This window comes from Pocillopora damicornis, chromosome 3 (genome assembly GCF_964200805.1).
Source record: "Pocillopora damicornis chromosome 3, jaPocDami1.2, whole genome shotgun sequence".
In the NCBI taxonomy this organism is placed as follows: Eukaryota; Metazoa; Cnidaria; class Anthozoa; order Scleractinia; family Pocilloporidae; genus Pocillopora; species Pocillopora damicornis.
This window is the reverse complement of record NC_142672.1, coordinates 2,436,150-2,451,153: the sequence shown is the minus strand read 5'-3', so window position 1 is coordinate 2,451,153 and position 15,004 is coordinate 2,436,150. Positions and strand designations below refer to the sequence as shown.

The 15,004-nt window shown below is 37.3% G+C and overlaps 3 protein-coding genes across 3 annotated transcripts; 1 reads left to right on the top strand and 2 right to left on the bottom strand.

The window, feature by feature from the left end:
- The first annotated feature begins 774 nt into the window (after positions 1-774).
- LOC149047813 (NACHT, LRR and PYD domains-containing protein 3-like) lies at positions 775-1,470 on the top strand. The gene has a single exon (XM_089198746.1). It carries the CDS (start codon positions 775-777, stop codon positions 1,468-1,470), a length of 696 nt encoding a protein of 231 aa, XP_089054872.1.
- A 234-nt stretch (positions 1,471-1,704) lies between these two features.
- Positions 1,705-5,509, bottom strand: LOC113675229 (uncharacterized). The gene is made up of 3 exons (XM_027191772.2): positions 5,100-5,509; positions 4,675-4,777; positions 1,705-3,977 (listed from the first exon to the last, which is right to left on the bottom strand). Exons 1-3 carry the CDS (start codon positions 5,448-5,450, stop codon positions 3,538-3,540), a joined length of 894 nt encoding a protein of 297 aa, XP_027047573.2. The 5' UTR covers positions 5,451-5,509; the 3' UTR covers positions 1,705-3,537.
- Positions 5,510-7,057: 1,548 nt separating this feature from the next.
- On the bottom strand, positions 7,058-14,955 carry LOC113675235 (phagosome assembly factor 1). Its single transcript, XM_089200062.1, has 17 exons — positions 14,735-14,955; positions 14,512-14,594; positions 14,200-14,283; positions 14,021-14,064; positions 13,739-13,818; positions 13,237-13,316; positions 12,356-12,459; positions 12,116-12,228; positions 11,462-11,538; positions 11,246-11,302; positions 10,994-11,077; positions 10,787-10,869; positions 9,730-9,776; positions 9,151-9,200; positions 8,473-8,531; positions 8,296-8,368; positions 7,058-7,619 (listed from the first exon to the last, which is right to left on the bottom strand). Exons 1-17 carry the CDS (start codon positions 14,796-14,798, stop codon positions 7,542-7,544), a joined length of 1,260 nt encoding a protein of 419 aa, XP_089056188.1. The 5' UTR covers positions 14,799-14,955; the 3' UTR covers positions 7,058-7,541.
- Positions 14,956-15,004: the final 49 nt, after the last annotated feature.

The following is a 15,004-nucleotide window of genomic DNA, read 5'->3' as shown; positions in this document are numbered from 1 at the left end:
ACTACCACTCAGAAATTCATCCAAGACCGGCACAAAGGAAAATATTAGAGACGTCACTGATCAACCTCCACGACTCCGGTCGCCTTTTCCAAGTCCTTCTGGCGCAGGACACCCACCTAAACATTTGACTCTGGATCAGATTTATACAAACCTTTTTGTTGTGCCTGACATGGCTAAATATGACTTTACTGAAAACAGACGGAAGAATTTGGAAATCTATACCAGGTCGGGTGGGAAAAACGAAACACCAAGAGGGCCAAAGGACATTCTTAATAACGGAAACAAAAAAAATTTTGATCGTCGGTCGTCCCGGAATCGGAAAGACTCTTTGCTGTACAAACATTCTCAGAGACTGGGCATCTAACAAGTATTCCATAAAACACCTGGGGACAAAATCCACTTTGATGCTGCTTTCTTCGTCAAATTCAAAGCATTCAACGATGCAACCGACCTTACCCTTAGGGAGCTACTGACCTGCTCCACATACTCACCCAGGAATGAGCTGGATGAGGATGTCTGGAATTACATCTTTGAAAACCCCTAGAGAGTTCTCTTCATTTTCGATGGAATCGATGAATTCAAATTTAACTCAAAGATCAGCACGGAAGATAGTGAACCTCAATACAGAGATAGCGTAGAAGAGAGGATGCCTCTTTTCGCGGTAAAAATTTCCTCACAGCCCCATACTACATTATGCATTCAGTTCTTGAATAGAGAAAACAGTGACAAAAACAATACATTTCCATTGGGAAAACAGATTTGTTTTACAATAGTATGGGGCTGTGCGGAAACTTTACCGCAACAGCTATGTCATGCACCGAAAGTATTCTTTTTGACAAAATATTCGAGATCCTTGGCTTCTCATCCGAACAAGTCGAAGAATATGTAACCAAATTTGCTGAAGAAGACAAGGAAGCAGGCGACACAGAAAGACGTCACATCTCCAGCAACATCAATATCTTATCTCTATGCTACATTCCTGCGAGTTGCTTCATCATTTGCTCAAGTCTCTTTAAAATGGTGAAGTTCTATGGTTCTAAAAGTCTTGACCTACCAACAAGTTTAACAAACATTTACAGGAAAGCCGTGAAAATTTTCTACTTAAGACACAAAGAAGAATTTCGATATAAACATTCCACTCGCGAAGACTTTGAATCAAGTGATTTGCCCCCTAAAGAAGAAAAGAAATCGAAGAAACTGGAACAAATGGCATTTGAAGGAATTAAAGGAAGAAGTCTAACCTTTGTAGGAAACGAAGTACGCGGAATGGAAGACAGCGCTCTATTTCACCACTTACCCGACCGTGAACCTGACCCGTTTAGTAGAGAAGAACAGTTCTGTTTCATTCATCTTACAATGCAGGAGTTTTTCGCTGCGAGGCACCTGACAAACTGGAGTGAAACAGAATTAAGGAACTTCATTACTGAGAACATCAAAGAAAGCAAATGGCAGCTGGTTTTCCGTTTCTAGCAGGACTAATGGTGGATGAAAATGACCTACCAAGGGAAATTATCACTAACCTTCCTGTGAAAACTGAAGAAAAACAAAGCGCAGACTACAACGAACAGTGGACAGAGAATGAAGAGAAAAGGAAAGTGACCTGCTGGCCGACTAAAGACGAACAAGATTTAGCAGTGACATTAATCAAATGTATAAACGAAAATAGTAGAATGAAGATAGAAGCACAGAGAAAACTTCCACAAATAAACTCTAATTATGTAAATTTTATTTCTTGTCACTTCACAGCTGTTGGTTGCTCTTCGTTAGTAAATGTAATTAACGTTCAACAAATTTCACATTTAAATTTGAGATACAATGACATTGGTCCATTAGGTTGTTTTGAGATTTGTGAATTGTTAAAAAGTAGGAAATCTCAACTGAGCTGGTTAAACCTCACACACAATCAATTGACAGACGAAGCAGCAGAGTATTTAGCTGAAGCCATCAACAACAACAACTGTCAGCTACGCACCTTATGCCCTCATACAATAAAATCTCAAACATTGGGGCACAGCACTTGGCTAAAGCCATCAACAACAACAACTGTCAGCTACACACATTAAACCTCTAGGGAAATAACATCTTAGAGATTGGAGCAGAGCACTTGGCTAAAGCCATCAACAAAAACAACCGTCAGCTACACATGTTAAACCTCTCATTAAATAACATCTCAGACATAAGGGCACAGCACTCGACTAAAGTCATCGACAACAATGTCAGTCAGCTACACACATTAAACCTCTTACACAATGACACCTCAGACATTGGAGCACAGCACTTAGCTGAAGCCATCAAGAACAACAACTGTCAGCTACGCACATTAAATCTTTGGAATAATAATATTGCAGACAATGGAGCACAGAACTTGGCTGAAGCCATCACCAACAACAACTGTCAGCTATGCACGTTGGACCTTGCAGCAAATGAAAACATAACAGAGGCAGGTAAGCAAAAGGCATATAATTTACTAAGCAATAGTCTAAGTGTGAGATGATCATCTTGCAAAATTACATGAGAGAAGCTCCTCCTTTGTAATAAACCTAGAAATGGATAACTCGCTAAAATGGGTTCTTTTCAACATAGTAAGCGGTTTGATAACAAGCGATGCACTGTGGAAGTAAGGTGAGGTATTTTTATTAAGAATTTGACTGTCTTTTTTTACTCCTACGAGCGCTCGTAAATATTCCCTTACAAATTCTTATAATTTCGCCATGACTCTTATTTCGCAAGATTATCATCTCACAATGGGAGCTTGGGCCACCCTTAAATAAATAGTTTCTATTCCAGCTACGTCTAACATCTCCAGACCGCAGCTGTTTAACTGGAACATTGCTCTTTCTTAGTAAGGAGACCGCTGTCCTCACGCCAGTCATTGTCGCTCTTAGCACAGTTTGAGCCATGCAAATGACCGTGTTGCCCGACGGTCCTCGCTGGAAAGGAGGGACTGTTCATAGTCTGGAAATTATAATTAGTGCATATTACGATACCTAATAGATGGTGAAAGCAGTGCAGAAGAAACAGCTACAAGTTCGCGACACTTTTATTGATCAGGCCATGAAGCTTTCAATGCCTTGTCTATTTCTAGGGTACAATATCCTGACCATACCGTTATGTGATTTGCACAAAAAAGAAAATGATTATAGTAAATTACCATTTAAAATTTTCACAGATATAATAATTAAAAGTACCTCAATGTGAATCTATACACGAGAAAACCTCAAAACACTAATGTAATACTGCATGTAGCGCAACGTGGACGGGTCATTTTAGAAACGCGAAAATTTCAAACAATCAATGATTTTGAAATAATATTACTTATTTTAAAGTGAGCGGTAACAGTAAACGGTCGATCATGACCATAATCGTACAGATGACAACAATTTACGCTTTGAAAACCTGGTTGGAAGTCATCATCAGACCATGAAGTCAGTCGCTTCGACCGACAACGGTTACATTCAGAACTTCCATCACACAGACGACAACTGTATTAATTCCGCTGTTTTCTAATCCAGTGAGAGGAAGTAAGCAGTTGACCGGTTATGACTCGTACAGGGCGTAAACATTCACGCAGGTTTGTCCGTCGTTGTTAAATTCTTCTCCATTAACGAAATCCTCGTTATACCATATTTGGTATTCCTCGCCATTAGTTACCTTCAGGGGTTTAGACCGGGGTGGAAATACCAGCTCTGACGAGTTGGCATGGTAACCAACTAATGAGTAAGATTTATTTTTGTAATCTTCTGGGAATATTACATTCTTGGCTGCACTGGTGACAATTGTTGCAATATTTGATCCCTTTTTACACGCCCAGTGACTTCCATAAGGGACGGTTCTGTTATTACACGTCACAAACCCCGAAATGTAGACCAGCCTCATTGTTAGGATAGTTCCGTGAGACGTCACAATGAAGTTCCCGAATGCGTCATTTTTGGCGCCAAAGCAGACCACATCTTTGTTGAGTTTAATCCATGGGGACCCTGAAAGGAATGATGGAAGAACCATAGAGTACTTTGACTTTGGAAAAGTCGTAAGAAAGACTGTTTCTTATGGAAAGTCGCTCAATTTTAGGAATCCTTGAATGCAACGGAGACTGGGGCCAATCTTAGGAATGGGCGAACTTCGACTCAGCCTCAGTTTCGTTCGCTGACCCCATGGAAATTCGGAAACCAATTAAAAAAAACTGTGGATCTGAGCAACCTGTTAAGTTATTGGCTTTTTGCAAGTTCTGAGTCTTTCCATTCTATTTTCAAATTTTTAAACATAAAATCTGCAAAATTATGAGCTTTCATGGGCAAAAATTCTAATTGAGACGACCATTTCTGTTATGGTATTGTATTTAAATTTCGAGAGTTCCAATCCGTCCGTAATGGAGTAAGACAGCAAATGCTTACGAACGAAAGATTTAACTTAAAGCAAAATTTGAAATTGTTTGTAAGTTTTCTTTATCGTACACATATTTCAAGTATTCATTTTAAATAGGAACCGTGAGAATTAAGTACAAACTAATGTTTCTCTTAAGAGGCATATCCCGATTTTAGCTCCATAGCCGGGGGGTTTTAAATCATTTCGACTTGGAGGCGCTGACCTACACTTGCGAGACTAATGAATCTCGGAATACTATGCAGCCTCGGCAAAAATGAAAATAACAGTACCAGACACAAACTTTAATTTTACCTTGCTCAATACTCCCTGGACTTCGTTCGCAATAGTAACCGTTAGATCCGTATAGTGGGTTGCACTTTGCTCCTTTTTTACATGGATCGTTTTCACATGGGCTCTGAAACAATTAAGGTAGCACTCAGAGAAGGTGAATGACGGACTGCTACTGGAAGGATTTCAAAGAGTACTATAACAGGTCATGCAACAAAAGTAAATAAATGAAACCATTTGCAAACGACTCGTCTTTGAAACATGTTTATATCTTTGATATTTTGGGTTGAACTGAAATGAGAACTATTTTTTAGCCTGTTCTATTAATGTTTTGGTCTTACAGATGGCACTATGAAGCTGAAATATTTCATGTGAAGGCCAATTCGAATCTAGTTCATAAAATGCTTTCCTTCACATGTTACTTTAATCTAACTACCGTTTATCCTTACCATCAAGCTGTAATGATTAAAAAACTGACTTGGTTGAAATCTTTCAGAAAGTGTGTACTTGTTTTTACTGAGTAACTCACAGCTGTTGTTTCCCGGCGAGCGAGCATCATAGTTGAACGAAAGGCAAAAGCTTTGATGCAGACATTTAAACGCACACATTATCTTATCGTACGTTGAAACAGATATTTCGGGTTCTACATCCAAAACAAAGTGAACATGTTCAATAAAAAGGGTCCCTCCGTCATGTTTTCCAAATCCATGATCCATACTCCCAATGGCGGAAAAGCTAAAAACTGCGGGCATGAAGACATGGCAAAAGAGGAATACCTTAACAAATACAAGCGAGCTCATATCACGGCTGGTTCAAAGTAATTTTACAAACACTGTGAGAGGTATCGAGGCCTGACGTTTGGTTAAATAAAAATATGGTTCGTTTGTTTAATTAGCCAAACTAAATAAAAGTGAAAAGACAGCTCGATAATGAATGAGTTTTATTTGACGCATAGTAACGGTGAACATTTCAAATGATTGATTTTAAATGTCGTCTCGCCTTCAAGATTATGGTCTCGTATAACTGATCGGAAATGAAAATAATATTTTTAACCAAAGCCACTACTGTATTAGGAGGTAAATTCAAAGAAATTTAGCAAATAACAATTGCAATAAACGGCTGATCCTGCATGAGGATTTATGAAGACAGTCATGTAATAATTGTTTGACAGAATTTAAGGCCATAGTAGGTAACATAATGCGAAACGATGACTTTAAAGATAATTGTAATAATGAGGGGATCTGCATGGAAAACTCTAAAAAGCTCTCGCAGAGATCTTAAGTTACTTTATCTTAGTAAATGTGATGGATGTCCAGTTTAATATATTGAAAACTGACTGACAAGTGAAAGATGCTTTGATTGACTGAAGCAAACGGAATTAAGACAGAATGCTCTATGTCAACTATTTTCTATTTGTACTTTCTCTTTATTAAACAAGGCTAAAAACCAAGACTATAAATGTGAAAGACATAAATATTTCTTCCTTGTCAACTAAGTCAGGACGACTCTTCACCCGTAATTTGTTCCCATATTCTCAACCATTTATACTGTTTGATGTCCTTACATCAAAAATTCAACACAGAGTCAAGTCCTCTAACGCACCTGGTGGGAGTTTCCCTCTAACACTTCGCCTTCCTGTTTACACAGGAAAACTAATTTCTTGAAATACAACCAATAAGATATCTGATTCGACCACCGTTGAATCATTCGACAGCGAATCAACAAGAATTAGTCTTCTGTTGTTGATAAAATTCGCAGCTTGTTTAAATAAGAGAAGAGCCGTCGACAAAGTGATGATAAATTTTTTATTTCGTTTTCCGTTTCTCACACAAAAAATAAACTTTTGTTGATAATTTTTGCAGCTTGTTTAAATGGAGAAGACCTGTGTTTTCGCCTTATCGCCTGCTGGGCCTCTTGTCGATTTTAGCATGACGACAATAAATTTAAGATAAATTTTGGTTTACTTTTCTTTTTCATTAAGAACTTCTGACATCGTTAAATATTATCAATAAGATGTCTCAATTTGAGCCTTCCTATAGCGAATTATCAGATCGGAGTTAAAAGCTTCTACCCTCAGTAAAATTTCAGAGGACCTCTGTTGTCAATACGTCAATTGACTCTTTTTAAGGTTTTGACCTGATAACGTGTGATGATGTAATCTATGATACTGTAAAACCATCAGTAGTAAGCGAATACTGCACTATATCTTTTGCAAAAGGGTACAGAATCCTGCCTTCTGAGTTGTTCTTAGCGCCGTCTGCATTCTTATATCTCTGCCTACGGTCACGATAAAGCTTTCGTAGATATTGGGGATTTTGTCTTGCCTTCATATGAAATGTGAATTGAAATGTTGTCAAGTTCTTTTCAACAAAAGCCGCGCACAGTCATTTTAACTATCAAAACCCAATTTCATTCTCATGAAATTCATTTATTTGTAAATGCAATAATCTCGTTTGATAAAATTACATTGTTACTTCACAATTTAACCACACTTCGTTTTATTAACATCATTATATACAAAATGGAAAGCTATAAATTAGTTTTAATTTTTGAAAATGTTAAGCAATAACAGTCATAATATAATTAGCTACTGCAAAACAAGTAATGTAACCAATCGAATACAGTAACACGAAAGTTTCAAACTTCCCTCTTTTTACTTCTCAAAGTTTATCCCAGCGTCAAAAATTTTCTTCAAAACCAATAATGGTTTTCTTAGAAAAAAAAAAAGAAACAAATGAACGCGGTTTCTCTCTTAACAATATATCAAAACCCCTTTCCCAAACAAAGGTAGGAGACATTTGTGTCTCCGCTGAGAACATTCTAGTCCAATGTTTCTCCAGCCAGCCTGAGTCACGTAATCACACACCTAACCACTCCAATTCAATGGACGTTTATGTTATAAGATGATTGTCTGTCTTGTTGCAATGGGGATACAGTGTAACTGATGCTAAATGGTTGTTGGCCATCACCTGAAAGACAAAACAAAAGAAAATAAAAACAAATGAACAAGTCTTACAATCTAAATTAGTTAACGAAATTATATATGATCAATTAGTGCGAACAGATTTTCATTATATACCGAGCCCTCGTCGTCGCTGCCAGGCGAGCTTCTGAAACGAAATTCACTTGAAATGCAATTACGTTGCCAAAAAGATTTTTATTAAAAATTGATCTTCACATGTCGATAAATCATGAAAACCAAATCACCGGAGCTATAATGCTGTATTCATACAAATGTATTTTTATTTTAAAAATGGAATCGCCTATCCTTTCATTGGCAAAAATATTGCTCCAACGAGTTTTCATTTCACGTGTCGCGTAGAAGTGAAAAGAAGTTTAAGATTCGTGCATTGTAAGTTAACTCTTAACACTGATTCCTTTTATCTATCAACTATGGTTATAATAAACAAAGGGGATTTTGAAACTGAGTGGAGCGCAAATTCGTCTGAAGTCATATGCGTGATCTCTGATTGGTTGTTTTGATGTTAATGCTCCTTAACAAGGAAAGATGCGATTTTGAACAAAATTCAGTGCGATTGATGAATAATTCGCACCGACGAGGGCCACTTAGATTGAAAGGATCAGTTGACTTAGTACTGAATATTATAAAGAATTAAATGCCTTGTCAGACTATTGCTAACAAACCTCGAAAATCATGTGTTGCAGGTTGTAGCAGAAAGTTGAACCAAACGGGTTGGTGGTGTTGGTGGAAGAAGATCTTCGAAAGAAACAAGATGATAATAACATCAATACCGACATCATAACAAGCAATGTGGCGTGTGACATAGTTACAAATACAATCGAATTGAACTTTGAACCTACCGATTGAGTACCACAGGCGCCTCGACTGGTTTGCCCAGGTAATCCTGAACACTGTCCCACTGGATGAAATGGAAAGACAACAATGAAAACTTAAACATTTCCTCTTCATTACTCGCCTTGCATTAGTCCACTATTGTACTACCATCCGAAAAATATACAGCTGGAAGAAACAACTGGCTGGAAATTGCAAGACCGGACGCCTTTCCTTAACCAGTCAAGATAAAAAAAGTCCCAACGGTCAGCATTATGTAAGCTTTTACAGACGAGAAGTCAAGAGTTTCGTTAATTCCTAAACCTAAATTTGCGTTTAGCAGTTATTCGAGATCATTGGAGGCGCGTAATTGCCGCTCAGATCGAAGAGAAACAGGAACCCAAATAGGTCAAATAGGACAACCAAAAACCGCATCGGATGTCAAATCCGAAAACCCGTTAGTATTTTTCGCGAAAACCGAAAACCAAAGAGGTGGAAAATTCGCAAACCGCAATGAATACCAAAACCGAAAAACCGAAGTTTTTGGGCACAAAAACCGAAAAAACCGATCTAAAAAATAGCCAAAACCAAAAATACCAATGTCCCCCTCAATGAACCATGGAGCAAAATGGCCGGCTTTCCTTTCCTCCGGCTTCTCTATTTTTCGAGAGAAGATACGACATTTCTATAAATGCAGCAATATTTACCTTCGTACACGAAGTTAATACAAAAGGGGTTCCATCATCGAGATCAGAATCTGCAAATTAGAGCACCATATTAAACAAGACATAACAACAGAGTAAGCACAAGCTACACCGCAACAAATAGGAACAATCTTTGTTACCAGCGGCTGACTATAAGCTTACTTCAAGGAAAAGTATGATAGAACATTTTCGCGCCAAGTCAGGAGTTATAGTGTTTATCATCTCTCCAATGATTTCTAGCAAGGCGCGGAATAAGACAGTTGCTAACCTCTTACCCGTAGGATACCCGTAGACTGAGCGTTCACTGGTACATCTTTGTTAAAAAGAAAACCAAGTCTATCTCTTCTTCTGAAACAGCATCAAAACGCTTTTTCATCTTACATTTATTTTTAACGAAGACTTCCACTGAAGATACTTATTGGCACTTGATGCAAATATTATGGTTTTGACGAGTTATTAACAAGATTCTTCTGACGACACTGTAATAGGCGAATGATTTAGCGTGCAAGCAGAGTTGCAGTGGTTTTCACCAAATTTAACATGTCAAATATTAATTACCAGCTTAGAAAGCATTCATGTTACCTTTGGAATCCCTGTGAATTCCAACCTTAAATTCACAGCGTTGATACCTTCAATAAAACAAACGTAACTCAAGACAGTAAAAGGGCAGTCCGTGAAAAACACAAGAAACACTACAAAATTACCATTTATCAAGTAAAAAAAAAACCACAACAAACACAATAAGCAATAACAACTTGAGGCAACTAAACTCAAAGAGCAAAGAAATTGTGGAAAGCATGTGGATGCAAGTCTCCTTTCTTATCTTAGGCAGGGTTGTTCAAAGCTGGGTTAAGATAACCCAGGATTAGTGTAAAATCTGATTTCAGATCTGAAAGCTTTAAAAGAAAATTCAGTATTACTCTTTTTGTCTAGAACATGATTATTGGATGCTCTAAAAAGAATAGAGAAAATTGTCACAAAATGGCTGAACAAAAAGAATAAAGAAACCCAGATTAAAATTTAACCCTTTAACATGAGGGGACGCAAATCGTCTGTACTGTAAGTATCCCGGAGAGTCCCCTACATTTTCTTAGACTTTTAGTCTAAGAAAATGTATGGGGACTGTAAGGTGTCATAATCCTGTTGCTGCTGACATCGATGTGACAGATAATTGCTTTTGCACTGTTTTCTTTGCCGGCTTATACTTGTCATCAAGTTTCAATAAGACGGATATCATTTTTCACAAGAATAATGAAGTTTTCGTAAATTGTGAGATCGGATGGGATTAAAATGGGATTAAATCACCTACAGAGCTTGATATGTACTTACAGTGCAGAGGATTTGCGTCCCCTCATGCCCTAGAAGTGATTAAGATCTAACTTCTCCCTACAATATCCATACATTGTCCAGCCAACAGGTAATAAGAATACTCAAACATATCAAGTAGAAGTTGTTGTTTTGATCTAACACCAAGTTCTTGTAACTAATTTAAAAGTAAATATGTAATAGCTGGAGGGGAGAATTGACTATCAGATCTTGGGAGTTAAAGGGTTAACTTTGGATTGGTGCTTATGGGCCTTCGAACAACTGGGCCCAGAGCTCTACGTTATTTGTTACTTTTCACAGACAACGTGCTTACATGTTAAAGTTGTAATGTCCTGGAAAATTAGTGTGCAGAATAAACTTCTTCACCAGATGGCTGTATGCATCAAACAAGATGTCCTAGAGCAGATAAATGAAGAAAAAAGTAACAGTTCATGATTAACTGAGAGCTTCTTCTGTAAACCACACAGCAACAAGTCACTGAAATACAATGATTCTTCAACTCTTAAGTTGTGTTACTTACAATTCCAAGAGTGAAGTAATTAAAGAAGTAGTCTGAACTCTTGGACTGGGCAAGCTTGTGAGGAGAAGGAGAGTGGATCCGCATCTAAAAAAGAAGATTGGCTTTAGAAAAATAAATTTTTAAAAGTGACTGTTTACACAGCTTCAAGGACAGGACCCAGTTTTTAAAAGAATGGGGGTTGGGGGGGAGGGGAGAGGGCTTTTCCATCTTCACTTCAATCGTATTGTGCTCAACTTTCTCAAATCAACTGACCTTATCTTCAGCTTTGTAAAACACTTTACATGGAGATCCAAGTGAGCTTAAAACATCCTAAGAAAACAAAAATTCATGGTCTCAATAACAAGCCTTGGCATAAATTAAGCATCAGCTGCAGGATGATGACTCACTGAGCCATGATAAGCCTCCTGTTCAGCACAATCATTAGAAAATTATTTGTGATGTAAAACAACCAAAGCTCCAAATTCTAACCTGACATGAATCTCCAAATATCACATTCCTTTCAAAGGTTCTTCGCCGTAGCTCTAAGATCTTACCAGGACCAGGACCTTAAACAAAGAAAACAGTTGATAAGTGGATGGTGGATGTTACTGATAGTACTTCATGCATGTTAAATTTTTTAGATCTCCCCTACCCACCCCTAGAATAAAAGCCATTGCCTAAATCTTTTAGGGTTGGCAAATGTAATATGTGTTAATTATTTTATCTAATCCTTTAACCATTCTTGTCCCTATTTGGTTTATTAATGTGTTTTGGCATTTGGCCAGCCTCCCAGACATTTATGTTATGGTTTTTTATATGATTTGAACAATTACAAATGGGGGTTAAATAATGGGGGTTTAGTTATGGTGGTGGGGGGGGGGGAAGAGGGGGGTTTAGTTACAGTGGTGGGGGGGAGGGGTTTGGAGAAGGGAGTCTTTAAAAGCTTCACCCTTTAACCATTAATAGTGACTAGCATCTAATTTCTCCCTACAATATCACCATTGGATCAAACATCAATGTCATAAGAAGAAGGAAGATGATCACCATACATACTGATGTTAGGGTGTAAAGGGTTATTAACCTTTAGGAACTAGATGGTGGGGGCTGACTGAGTCCTATCGATACTGTTGTCTTTGGCCTTACCTTCTGCTACAAGGAAACATTTAAGACCCAGGACTTTACCATCCTGGTTTATGATTTCAACACTCTCTGCAAAACAGTTACCATGAAAACACTGGAGGGGAAGGGGTGGTGCCCTGCAAAACAATGATCATAAAGTGAAACAGTATGTTGCATATTTCATTCCTGCAAACTTTTTGGGCTCTCTTGTAAAAAAAATTAATAAATGAAAAACTTATAGATAGACCATGACTGCTTCCTTACTTGGCATCTGTCAAGTTGTTTCCATGGTAAATTGACATGCGTGACACAACTGGTGAGGAACCAGATGAGAACTTGAGAGAGCCTAATCCATGAGTGTAATATGGCTGTGGAGAGATAAAAATAGTGTGCCACTACTGTAAACAAGTGTCCTACAACTGTAGTTGAATTCAGCTGGTCTATACTAACAGGCAGTTAAAAGAAAAGCTAAAGAAAATACATCAATACACCATCCTGATCCTTTTATCCCCCAAGATCTGATTTTTAATTCTCCCATCTAGCTGTTGGACATTTTCTTGTACATAGGTTATGAGAGTGTGGTGTTAGATAAAGACAGCAACTTCTACCTGACAAAGTTTGAGTATTCTCATTCTCTGTTTGCTGGATAATTAATAATTATTCAATGAGTGCACATTTGATATGAGAAGGTAAATAGTCAATGAGATGTGTAGCTACCAGTTAGCTATAACCAATCTCATATCCTACAAGTGCAAATGGAGTAATTGTGACATCAAATTTCTTTAATTCCTGAATTTTTTAATATTTCCAGCAAAAATTTTCAGCTTCCAACATGTTGCAATGCCATAAAAGGTGACTTAGAATATGAGCTGATAACCACAGTTGAGTGAGCCAATCAGAACACAAGAAATGCAATATTGGGATATTATGGGAAAAGGTTACATGTTAATCACTTTTTGTAAGGAGAGATCATATGTTTATCACTTTTGGGAGTTAAAGGGTTAAAAGACAAATTTTGATCCTACAGGTCAGAATCAAAATTCTGTTTTCTGTTAGAAAATTCACAAACTCAAGGCTAATTAGTAAATACAATGCACAAAATCAGTCTTTAACCAGTTATTTTAAGCACAGACTGAAACACTTACCTCAAACTTTGAGTCAATTGGAAAAGAGAAAGAGAGACCTCTGAAGGTCAGAATAAACAGCTGATGGGTGGGATCATAGACTGAAAAAAAAAAACAATTCCCTTTTAAACCCTTACACCCTAACATCAGTTTGCATGCTCTCTGTAGCATTATTAGTACATTTCCTAAGTTGCTGATGGGGAGAATTTATTCAACCACCAAGAGCTTCTTTAGTCAGAGATCATTTCCTTTATTCTTGCAACCTTAATGTGATTCAGGGGTGATATTGTAAAAAGAAATTAGATGCAAGTCACTCTTTTGCATCAAAAGGTTAACCAAATAAGATGTAAACAGCTCATACCATCAATCAAAAATTGGTTTGTAATTAAGTAGATATGGGCATGAACAATGACAGCTCATATGCTATATTTACTGCCTTTGAACAATTACTTATAAACTGATACTTCACTTCCACTAGATTACTTTTCAAATGTGAAAGAAGTTATAGGAGAAATTTTCAAACCTCCAGGATGTGTTGCTCCAAATGACATGTCAATTTGTTCAATTGTTGGCTGAACTTGAGGAGAGTTGAAGTGCACTCCACTGAAATGGAAAAAAAAAAAAATTCAGCCTTTAAGAGTATTGTCCATCATAACCTGACTTGATGTATTGTGAAATTTGATAAAAAGCAGAAAGAAATACACAATAATCCCCTGAGGATATATTTACAACAACAACACTTATTGACTAGTAAACAAGAACAACAATTATCAACAAGTAAACAAACAAGCAAACCAAATCTTACCAGTATTTCAACTTGACCTTGTTCATACTGTAAACTTCAATTATCTATAGATAAATAAATAAATAAATAAATAAATATATTAAATTAGTACAATTCAGAAGCTAAATTTTCCATTGGGATATCATCAATTGAAAGCAATTATTATTATTTTTAAGAGTATATAATTGATTGGTCTGTACCTTAAGTCTCTGTGTAACAGGATCAAAGACCAGTCTAACTCCATCATTGGGCAGGTTTAAGACCAGATCCATTGCCAAGGGGTTCTATTACACAACGAAGAAGAAGCGAAATGTTTAAAACAATTAAGTTTCATCCTGTCCAGACATGTACATATTAATGACAATCAAAGTAAGTGTCGATACTCTGTCCAGCCACGACGAAAGATTATCCCACATGTAAGTTCCAGAATAATTATAACGTCGTTAAAACCAAGTATATGCAAGAAAAGAGAGTTTATGCGTTACACAGTCAAACACAATCCAGACACTCACCGCCTCACTGTACATAGCTTGTACCGATTTGATCACGCGACATTGCCGCTTCAGGATTTGCACACATTGCGCGACAGGCATTCCTAAAAATAATCAGAATGAATACGAAAGCATCAGAAGGTAAGATTTAAATCTAAGATGAATAGGCTTAAAGGCAATAAATTTCGTGATAGGCGGGAAAGCGCTTATGATGTACAAACTGCATTGTAAACATTAACATTACCAAGTATAAACTCCCACTGCTCATTTCCCAAGGATCTTTCCGGAACGACTTCGAGATCCAACATGATTATGCTTCTCAAAAGTTTAAGAGCTCTTTTCTACCTCGATAACAACAGAATTCGAGGCGTTTCTTGCAAAATCTTTTGCAAAATTGCTATCACGTCATTTCGGCCCTAGAAAATAAAAAAGTTCTTGTTTACGTTGCGTTGCGCATAATTATCCAGTGAGAAGCCGATGTCTAGTATGCTCTGCAGGCTCAAAATTGTCTCTT

Excerpts from the sequence above, each read along its gene's own strand:
- LOC149047813 (XM_089198746.1), top strand. The coding sequence starts at position 775 with ATGGGGCTGTGCGGAAACTTTACCGCAACAGCTATGTCATGCACCGAA.
- LOC113675229 (XM_027191772.2), bottom strand. The coding sequence starts at position 5,450 with ATGAGCTCGCTTGTATTTGTTAAGGTATTCCTCTTTTGCCATGTCTTC. Across the intron at positions 4,778-5,099 it reads TTAATCATTACAGCTTGATG|AGCCCATGTGAAAACGATCC; the intron begins GTAAGGATAAAC and ends TAATTGTTTCAG. Across the intron at positions 3,978-4,674 it reads TCCAGGGAGTATTGAGCAAG|GGTCCCCATGGATTAAACTC; the intron begins GTAAAATTAAAG and ends CATTCCTTTCAG.
- LOC113675235 (XM_089200062.1), bottom strand. The coding sequence starts at position 14,798 with ATGTTGGATCTCGAAGTCGTTCCGGAAAGATCCTTGGGAAATGAGCAG. Across the intron at positions 14,595-14,734 it reads GCAGTGGGAGTTTATACTTG|GAATGCCTGTCGCGCAATGT; the intron begins GTAATGTTAATG and ends GATTATTTTTAG. Across the intron at positions 13,317-13,738 it reads TGGAGCAACACATCCTGGAG|TCTATGATCCCACCCATCAG; the intron begins GTTTGAAAATTT and ends TTTTTTTTTCAG.